General features: G+C 38.4%; 1 protein-coding gene across 2 annotated transcripts in view; it reads right to left on the reverse strand.

Annotated features, from left to right (window-relative positions):
- mcoln3b (mucolipin TRP cation channel 3b) overlaps positions 1 to 10783 on the reverse strand; it is a 15599-nt gene extending 4816 nt beyond the window's left edge. The window contains exons 1-13 of one of the 2 annotated variants that reach the window (XM_016670870.1): positions 10629 to 10783; positions 8745 to 9012; positions 8487 to 8654; positions 8025 to 8178; positions 6163 to 6238; positions 5973 to 6069; positions 5682 to 5781; positions 5483 to 5595; positions 4996 to 5145; positions 4771 to 4872; positions 2654 to 2776; positions 2367 to 2573; positions 2112 to 2239 (exon numbers count right to left, since the gene is read on the reverse strand). In XM_016670870.1, coding sequence (XP_016526356.1) covers positions 2112 to 2239; positions 2367 to 2573; positions 2654 to 2776; positions 4771 to 4872; positions 4996 to 5145; positions 5483 to 5595; positions 5682 to 5781; positions 5973 to 6069; positions 6163 to 6238; positions 8025 to 8178; positions 8487 to 8654; positions 8745 to 8960 — 1634 coding nt within the window. In that variant the 5' untranslated portion in view covers positions 8961 to 9012; positions 10629 to 10783. Of the gene's footprint in view, positions 1 to 2111; positions 2243 to 2366; positions 2574 to 2653; positions 2777 to 4770; positions 4873 to 4995; positions 5146 to 5482; positions 5596 to 5681; positions 5782 to 5972; positions 6070 to 6162; positions 6239 to 8024; positions 8179 to 8486; positions 8655 to 8744; positions 9013 to 10628 lie in introns of both variants that reach the window. The other variant, XM_016670869.1, reaches the window with a different exon arrangement.
- Between the last annotated feature and the right edge of the window lie 15 nt (positions 10784 to 10798).

Here is a 10798-nt window from a genome sequence, read left to right on the forward strand (position 1 = left end):
ATGCCGAAAATTAACAAGACCGAAAAGAAAACGTCTAAAACACAAGATACTGGCGAACAGTCGGGAGACGGTAGTGAGGATGAGGCTAATGCTACATGAGGAAAGCTAACTTACAACACGCGTTACTGGAGAGTATCAAGACGCTTTCCAAAGACTTAAAAGAGTTTAAAAACGAGATGAAGCAAGACATAGAAGAACTCAAAGAAGATGTAAAGGCAACAATGAAGGAAGATCTCAACAGATTCAGAGGAAATGATGCGCGAGCTGCAGAACCAGAAGGGCGGGATCACCGAGGCGCAGACCCGGAACAGAGCTATGAACGACAAACGCGTGGATTTGGAGAGCGGAAGCCGGAGAAATAATCTTCGTATCTATGGAGTTCCGGTCTTGTGAGAAATGTCGATCGGTTTCAGAGTTTGTCACGGATCTGCTGATCAAGCGGCTGAAGCTACCGGATGGAAGTGAACTACGGATTCAGCGGCACACCGAGCTCTGGCTCCCAGACCGCCTCCCAACACGGCCCCGAGATCTATAACTGTGAATTTCTTGCAATTCAACACAAAGGAAATGGTTCTAAGGAAAGCCTGTGAACAGAAATTGGAGATGGAAGAATCTTATGTTTCTCAACTAACAGATCTAGAAAAACAACATAAATTAACCCAAATCCCAACCTGTTTATAAAAATAAAAGAACTAAGAAACAACATTGATAAAATGCTTACATATGAAATTGAAAAGAAATCAAAGAGAAAGGAGGTATGGCATTACATGACTTTAGAAAATATTATCATGCTGCCCAAATAACTCCCATAATAAATATAAGTGCCAAAAATTATGAAGCGAAATGGAAAAATATTGAACAAAAAGTCAATGGAAGAGAATTGCGGAGTATCACTGGAGATATAGAGACCACTCAGAATACACTTAAGAATGTTAATGCTATTAGTTTTTCAATGGGTAAATGGTTATATATAATCCGAAAATGCAAATTAGAGAAACTATTATGTCTGATCCAGTGGCCAGCCTACAATAAATATTTTATTCAAGACCCACAATTTAAACAATGGCTAGAAACAGCATTATGCATGGTCCTTAAGATGGGCACTTTAAAAGTTTCCAGGAACTACAGCAAGAGTTTGCTCCAAGAACTCAAGATTAGTTTAGATACCTACAATTAAGGGACTTTATAACAAAGAAATAAAACAAAAAATTGACCCAAATGAAAATGGGATTGTCAAAATGCTGATCGAGACCAATAAGGGTAAAAAAACACAGAATAGTGTCTTTACTCTATAAATATCTGTTAGAAAATAGAAGCACTAACACATTTAATATTAAAACAAAATGGGACAGGGAATTGGATATTCTGCCAACCGAAGATGGCTGGCTGAATATTTGGAAGACCTAAATTACAACATCCTCTTCCAGAATTTGGAGAGAACCTTGTTGGAAGAATATAATCAGATTTTTTATAACACCCCAAATTACTAGTAAATTCAAATCTAGAGCTCAGCCATGTTGGAGAGATTGTGGAGCACTTAATGTTAATCACGCGCATATTTTCTGGCTTTGCCCTAGAATTACACAGTTCTGGAACGAAATACACAATAAGATTGTAACAATACTGGGTTACTCAATACCTAACTCTGGCCTGGTTTTATACCTGGGTCTTTTGGACAATATCGTACTTAATGAATGTTATTTGTTAAAACTTCTGTTGATGGCAGCCAAAATGGTGGTAACCAGAAAGTGGTGCAAATCTGAACCTCCTACCACAAAGGAGTGGATACAGACTGTGAACTCATTATTTGAGATGGAGATTCTAACACATAGACTGAGGACACAGGAACAGCAATGCCTGGACAAATGGGAAAAATGGACAAACTTCACATCAATGATACAGGATTAATTTTGGATATGAATGGTCCCCTTGTGTTTTGTGTTACTAAAATAAGAGTCTCCCCCTGGTGTGTGATTTTTGTTCCAATTGTTCTGTATTTTTTGTCTTTTATAGTTTCTATGTATTGTTTGACCTTTCTTCTTGTGTGTACTCTAATAACCTCAACAAAAATAAAGTTATAAAATAAAAAAAAAGAACAGATGTGATCTTACCTGTTGATGCAGCAGCTAATGATGCAGCTCTTGTTCTTTTCAAGTCTGTAAACTCCAGAATTTGGCAGATCTTTACACACAGAGAGAAACTTCTGCAGCTCTGATATTGGGACTCCGTTCTCCTGCTGCTGCTAAACGAAAGGAAATCAAAAAAAGGGGGCAAACTTTAGTGTCAGAATGGCTGTTCTGGTTTAAAGATCCTAACAGGGCATTAATTATTAATACTGCAAACGGTGCACTTATTGCTGCCTGTACCTTGACTGTGTCGTATGTGTCGGTGATTATTGTGATGAAAAGACTGAGGATCATGTAGATGAAGAGTGACACAAAGGTGTAGAGGTAGACTCTGCTGAAAATCCACACCAGGTTACTCTTCTGCTGCATATCTTTGAATGTAGGGAACATGTCGTCTCCGTTGATCAGTGAGAACAAACACTCCGACACGGTGTTTAAGGTCCGGAACTAAACAACAGGTCAGAATGAAAAACTGTCAAATGCATTAGATTTCTGTTTAATCCAAATACACGACGGTGTGTCGTTACCTTTTCGTGATACGGGCCAATCACGATCCAGCCACAAAAACAGTAGCTTATGTATATTATTCCAGCACAACAGATGAAACGGATAACGTTTGGAAAAGCTGCCCGGAGCGTCACGATGAGAATCTAAAAGCAGGCAAAAAAAAGAATTTATTTTAAATCTATGATTACAAACTGAATTTTCTAAATTTATTCTTTTTCAAAACGAAGCTACAGCAAGTCTTGCAAAGTCCATGTTAATGTATGAATGACAAAGATTGCCGACTGCTTATTTTAAATAGTCTGAATATTCCTCTTCAAGAAGACATATTTACATCCACAAAGTCTGTCACACTGCAGTGAAAGGAGGTTAATTGGAAATGAGAAAAGCTGATTTCAATCAGAACTAATAGATTTTAAATGGCTTCAGAATTCAAACTATAGCAGATTTTCTTTTTCCCAGGATAAAAACCTTCAGACTGTAAACTCTTTAAATATATCTGGTCTGAATCTCATTTTATTTATGACAATTTAAACATTGACACAGGATTATTAATGTGTTTCACTGCACTTCATTAATAGATCTTTCCTTTGATAACTGAACTGTTTCATTACACAGTGACTGTAAACCTTAAGAGTTTAACTTCTTGAATATTTTTGCAGTTAATGCTGAAATATTTTCATTCTGCAGCTGTTTAAACAGATTTCAAACTATTTCTTGCAGTTAACAAAACCTCCAAGTGTCTCAGTAAGTGTATAAATGAGGCTTAATTAATGTGGAACATATATATGGATTGGGCCCATCAGCTGCTGTCGTATGAGTTGCATCCAAACAAATGCACTCATTTTTTCTTTTCTGTAAAATGATCAAATCTGACCAAAAACTTCAGTCACTTCTATATTGGTCACTTCTAAAAGTGTTGCAATGTAATAAACTGAAGCTGTCGGTCAACACAGACTTGGCTGCTGAATGCCAACATTATAAATTCTCAATTCCATTTGACAAATTAGCACACACACATCTATTGAACACACACACTTACTTTACAAACAGACCACTCCTTACACACCCAACACACACTATTTCACTCACAAATGCTCATAATCCAGATGGCCACAGGTCATGCCAACACCCGTTATTTCATTATGCAGCCTGTAACTTTGATGTCTGAGGAAACCCTGATTTAATAAAGTCAAAGATGTAATTAGGACGCCACATGCACCAGCTTCTTCAGACTCTGCCTGAATGCCAAAACAGGAAAAATAAAGACTTGCTGCATAATGTAATGTGGAGGAGTTTAAGGATCTGGGGATCTTGTTCATGAATGAGGGAAGAAGGGAGCAGGAAATCGACAGGTGGATTTTCGCAGCGTCTGCCGTGAAGCTGGCGCTGTACCGGTCCGTCGTGGTGACGAGAGAGCTGAGTCAAAAAGCAAAGCTCTCGATTTACCAGTCAATCTATGTTCCTACCCTCATCTATGGTCATGACCAAAAGAACAAGGTCACAGATACAAGCGGCCGAAATGGGTTTCCTCTGCCGGGTGACTGGGTTCTCCCTTAGAGAGAGAAGCTCGGTCATCCAGGAGGCACTCAGAGTAGAGCCGCTGCTCCTTCACTTCGAGAGGAGCCAATTGAGGTGACTCGGCATCTGGTCATAATGCCTCATGGACGCCTCCCTGGTGAGGTGTTCTGGGTACGTCCCACTGGGAGGAGGGGAAGACCCAGGACACGCTGGAGGAACTATGTCTCTCGGCTGGCCTGGGAACGGCTTGGGGTTCCCCTGCAGGAGCTGGAAGAAGTGGCTGGGGAGAGGAAAGTCTGGGCCTCCCTTCTGAAGCTGCTGCCCCCGTGACCCGACCCCGATTAGAGGAAGAAAATGGATGGATGGATGCATAATGTAAGTCTTTTGACCTTATTATTAATTATAAGAAGTAAATCTGCTGAAAAATAGCCTCACAACTAAACCATACACTTGATAAGGCTTTCTAATGACATCATTTTTATTTTTAACAACATTTTAAGAAGTGATCAGCGTAGAAGTGACTAGAATATTGGTCCAATTTTACTATAATTGTTGTTTACCGATTATGCTTCTTTAAAGTTAGACATAGACAATGGATGGATTAGACTTAGATTCATACGTTATACTTCTTGAAGTAACCCATGTAACGGATGACTCCGATCCAAACAAACATGGTGCCGGTGCCGAGGAAGATGCTGCACACATCGTAGCTTGTAAAAACCTGGAAGAAAAGTGGAATAGTTAAGCTTAAGCTTGCATACCTCAGTATAAAAAAAAGTTCTGGTTGGTCTGATGATGATGCAGAAACTGGTAGTCATGAAGTTTCTAAAGAAGCCTTCATTACCTTAGACTCGATCTCTATCTTGAGAATGGACCCTATGATGGTCAGCGTGTCGCTGACGATGATCAGGATGTACCAGCCGCTCACAAACTCCAGCTTGTCCGACCACGGCACGTTTCTACCAGAGTGTGTTCTGCAATGACGGCTGTACTCCTGTTTACAATAAAAAGAAGAGAGTTTTGGTTTTTTACGAACATGAAACACAAAGAAGACTGTAAAGCTAAGAAATAATCGGTCACTCCTATTAAAACCAGGCAGCTCAAAATTATCTGCCATTTGTCCTTTGGAAGTTTTAAGATAAACAAGTATGAACCTGAAGTCACGTTCCTGTTTATGCTGACAGAACTAGAACCACACATCCCAAGTCAATAAAACCACCAGCAGTGATCTCTGAGGACAGTTTTAATTTGGTATATTGAGTAAATTTTCACAAAACAAAATAAACGTCGACATACATTTAAATTTATTGAGAAAAATGTATTTTACTCACAAACATCAGCAGAACCCCTTTGACCACTGAGCGTGTGCAGAGCACAAAGGAGGTGATGCAGGTTATGAGGATGACGCAGTCGAACATCACAGTCAGGTAGATCTTTCTTGCAGCTAAAAGAATGAAATGAAAATAAAAAGTCTTTTAGTCTCGGGTTAAAGAATACCCACTTAGTTTGCGCCCAGTTTGGTGAACTTACAGGCTCCAGTGACTTTCCAGTCTTTGCATTCGTTGATTTCCACATCCATTTCCAGGTCGACTTTCATTCTGCCACTGTGAGCTTGATTGTTAAAAGTAATCTGTCAACAGATGTTTCTCAGTGAGAGGAAATATCTTTTTTTTTTATCACAATTTTTAATTAAATCCAGGAAGGAAGCAATCTCATTAAACTCTTTCTTGGTATTATTACAGATGTAGTTAAGTAATTTTTTAGTATTTCCAATGCGAACTATTTCTGTTTACCGAGGTAAAAAAACCAAAACAAACATACAATGACAGTGAAGTCGTAGCAGTCAGGCAGCTCTCGATATCTCACAGTTTGCAGATTAATGGCCATTACAGCGAATGTGATCTTCACAAGGAGCAGCCTGCAAAAAAGAACAAGATGAAAAAAAAACTACATATTACAAGAGAACTAAAGGAAGTTTTATTTACTTAAGAGACAAACATTTTTCACCAACCTTTTAAAATGCAGTTCAAAGTTTTCAGGCATGTCACGCAGTGGTACGGGATTGGCTGGATAGATTTTAAGGCATTCTGTTACAGAGGGACAACAAACACGTGATTATCCATCAGGGTTCTTTATTAATGCGATTCTCTACATTGTAGAACAATTCTACTGGGATGCATTCAACATGTTGGCTTTGTTTTTGTTCCTCTCTGCCAAGCTGTCTTGACCTGGTGTAGCTTTAAGCAGGCCAGGTTGTGCTGGATTCTTTTCTTGTTTGCTTCCTCAGTCTCATGCGGTTCCAGCTGATGAGCTTTCTGTTTAACAGTTTCATGTCCAGATGTACAAAGCAACCACTCAGATTGTTGAAGGTAAATTGGACATTTTTTTTTTTTAATGCTCCAATGAGCTCTTTTTTGTTTACTAAGAAAGCTCTTGTTATACATTCACTGTGTCATCAGTAGCCAGGGTAATTCCTCAGTTTTATGTTCTAAGTTGTTTGACGTCTGATGATTTTTGGATCAGCTTAGTTAACATAGTTCAGTGAGAGAAACTTGCACTACAAGTTACTCCTGTGACCAAATAAGGCTGCTTACTGTGCATAACCAGAACTGACGCTCTCCAGAAAGGCAAGACTACTTACTGAATACTTTTGAGATTAAATAGAGCTTCTCTGAAATGACTAGCCAAGCATTTATTCCTCTTTTGGGAAGTGCAGTTTCTTCCGGTCTGCGAAACAAAAAGCTTCTGACAACGCAAGACTGTGAAGCAGGAACTGTCTGCATTTCCAGAAACCACGAAAAGTTATGCAAAACCTCTGCCGTTTCATGTTTGGATTAGTTGTTAGTCTGTGCAGAAGAGACATTGTTCTGCACAGACTGATGAGTCATGGAGAAATGCTTTGAAACGTCACATGGAAGGAAAACCCTAATGCTGTTTTGGAGGAGGTGCAGCATCACTAAAAAGTCAAATCAGTTCCACTATATAATAAGTAAATTCTTAAATGACACACTAACATTACACAGAGAGTGACATATTTCGAGGATTTATTTATCTTGCTTTTGATGATTATGGTTCAGTTGAAAAAAAAAAAAACAAAATTCTGTTTTTGAATATGAAAAGAAATTTTTATTTTTTTTTATCAGAAATCTGAATCAGTTTTATTAACCTAGTTTGTGTACATAAGCAAGAAATTTGACTTCCATCTGACAGAAAGTTAAGCATAAATATAAAATCTTAAGAGGAAATATATTTTAATAAGTATATTTTAAAGAAGTGTCTTTAATACATTTTATCAACATGTCCTTGCACTCTACAGCACATGCAATCAATACCTGGCCTTCTTTTGCATGGTCAGTAAAGTGGCCATTGGTATTTTTCACAGTGTGACAAAGTGTCACGTCTTCTGCTTGAAAATGAAAGCAATATTTTCATAAAGCATCTAAAACTTCCTCAATGTGTTAAAGTGTGGTGGCTTTTGATGCACTGATATCCTCCAGAGGCGCTGATCCCTAGAAAGAGCTTTGCTGTACAATTCTCGCAGCGCTGCAGTTATTCTTCTTGCTTTTTCCCTCCACTTATCTTTAAAGCTACGATTTTGCATTAGAACACTGAGCAGTCAGCGTCTTTCCTGAGGATGTCCATAAAACTGTCCAGTGAAGTCAGCAGTCTTCACTATGACTCTGTGGTCTATACAATAACCTAATTTTCTGAGAAATTGTCTTTCTTCCTTCACTGTAAGCCATACTCATCACATGTATCATAAATAAACACTCTTCATAATGATGCTACAAGTTTCACTTTGTGAATTAAATGAAAAAAATAAATTAACTTTTGCAGCTGATAATCATGAGTTACAACTATGACAACGTTTACCCGTGTCCACATGAGCGTCAATTTCAAAGGTTTCACTTCCAGGGTAGATGCTGCCATTCCTGTAGAAGTTCTGACAGAGAAGCAGCGGGTTGTAGGAAGAGCCATTTTTCTCATATTCATGATTCCCAACAGTGTTGTTGTGCAGAACTCCGTACTGTAAATGGGCAATTGTAAACCATTAAAATTAGTCTGACAACACCTGAGAGGATAACAAAGTACGGTGGAGAAGAAACTCAGTAGCATGCATAAACCAAGTTATTTGACAGAACAGCACAATCATGATCAATGGAAAACTGAAAGGAGGTGAACAAAGTCCAGTGCCGTGGTGACATACAATCTGCAGGCTTTCATGTTATATAAGGCTCTAGAGTGGTAAAAGTCCATCAATAATTAACAGCAGCACAAAAGCAAAAATATTGGTAATGTCACATGAACTTTCATTCAAGCAATAATATCTCTCACCTGAGTAATAATGTAGTCGATGTGATCATAAACGTCAGCTTGTCTGTAAACGGCGTAGGCTTCCATGCTTCCGTCAACATAATCTTTGAGGAAAAGGTGCTTGAAGGTCAGCAGATTTTCTTCCTTGAAAGTAACGACCATCTGATTGCTCAGGCCAAATAAGACCAGCTGCAGTGACCAAAAATCATTTCAGATGAAGTTTGAGACAAGAAAAAGTGAAGTGTCATTCTTCTGATTGCATCTGAGAGAGCTACAAACCTGCACGGTAACTATAGCAATTTTGATAATCTGCAGCATGAGTTTCCAAGGTATCCGTCCCCGCGCGTGGTATTTCTCACACGGATTCATGAAGTAGTACTTGATCTTCCTTCGGAGGCATTCAGTTCTCTCCTCCATGCTCTGACACTGGTGGTCTTCCCACGAAATGGGACGGTTTGTCTCATGGACATCATAAGTCTCACTGGACTCTTCCATGTCTGAATTTATTCAGACTTTTCCTCCAGGAAAGGCGGCAAAACTGCAGCGCCTAAAAACAGTGATCAAATAAGCAAGACACAATAAGCATATGTACAGCAGACTATAAAGAAAATGTGAAGCAAAATGTCAGCTCAGGCAAGAAACAAAGTGAAACAGAAAACAGCCAGTGAGTTTTAGAGCTGAACAATATACTGAATCAGAACCGTTATCAAAAATTTTATAAGTAAAATATTGCACTCCCAAACAACTCCACGGATGAATTATTGTACATCGTAATATTTCAGGTTAAATTTCTTGAAACTCTGCATGCCAATATAAACATATTTGCCCAGGTAGGTAATGTTTTAATGCATTTTATGCCCACAAAGAAGTTAGATTTTAATGAGGTAGATACTAAAGCTCAGGGACAGCAGGGATAATGAGGAAAAATAAAAATAAAGAGTGCTGAAAATTTGGGTTAATAACAATCAGTATCATTACTACCATATGTATTGTGTAGCCCAAATTGCAATAAAGACTTGTATTCAGACTCTATGCACCGATCCATTCATCCCTTAAGACTCATATTTATTATTACATTTTTGTTGTAATGTCTATAAAGTGCTTTAAAGACATTTTTGTATCCATTGAATCTTTTCACATTCTGTCAAGTTTATCCATTAGAATTTCAAATGAAAGACCAACACAAGGTAGTTTATTTTGATTGTGAAATGGAACATAATATATAGTGCATTTAGATTCCAGTGTTCTCAGTGTAAAGGTTTGTTAGAGAATGTTATTGAACAAGCCGCACTGTTCAATCCATCATCTGAAATAGAAAGAGGATTAAACAACTGCAAACCTGTCAAACTATGGCTGTTTGCCTAAAGTGAGCAGCCAGGTGGGAACAGAATTATTCAGAAAAGCAGTCTAGAGGTTACTTGGTTACTCTGGATGAGCTGCAGAGATACAAAGCTGAAGTGGGAGAAACTGGATAAGTGACATCTACAATGTTGTTGCTCAAATAAATCCAAAAGATGCCACTTTCGCTGTTTGTAACAGGAAAACATGATTGTGGCAGTATCATGCAGGACATGTAAGCAGGTTACAGTTAATGGGAAAACCTGTCAGAGGCTGAAAAACACTTGAATCTGGGCTGAAGGTTTATCTTCCAGATCCAAATCAAAATGACTTATTTCAAGCCTTAAATCCACAACTATCCAATACTTAGGCATATCAAGTTAAAGACAGACAAAAACACATTTTAATCATTTTTCTTTCCCCTCTTAAATGTCTCAATCATAATGAAGTACACTGAAGTTTACTGTTGTGGTGGAACAAAATGTGAAAGCAAGGGATATGAATACTTTCGCAAGGCGCTTTAACCAGGAAATAAATAAGTTCGCTTCTTACGATAAGAGTAAAGAATTTATTTACCAAACTTGGCGTATTATCAACCCGTTGTTCTAGTATCTCTGATTAGGATGAACGAGGGACAGTTTACCAAATGACAGAGTGTGGAAGAAGTCGTGGTGCATCTGAACTGAGAATGAATAATTCATTACGGTTTCCACTCAGAGACCCGGGCAGATTCTGCCGCTAATACACTGTTTTCTCGTTTAGAAATAAGCATCCAAGAAAAAAAGGATAATATTCCCAAACATAAGCAATAAATCTTCTACTTACCGTTCTTCACTTCAATCATTTTCTGAAGCACCCACCGCAGTTTACACGAACTTTGACTAAGATTCGTTTCAATAAAAACAATACATCTTACGGGGATTTCTGGTTTGGTGTTAGGGTCACGTCTGCGTTCATATTACAGATCACTGATCTCCCGATTCAAGCTTGCCCAG

This window comes from Poecilia formosa, unplaced genomic scaffold (genome assembly GCF_000485575.1).
Source record: "Poecilia formosa unplaced genomic scaffold, Poecilia_formosa-5.1.2 Scaffold38, whole genome shotgun sequence".
Classification (NCBI taxonomy): domain Eukaryota; kingdom Metazoa; phylum Chordata; class Actinopteri; order Cyprinodontiformes; family Poeciliidae; genus Poecilia; species Poecilia formosa.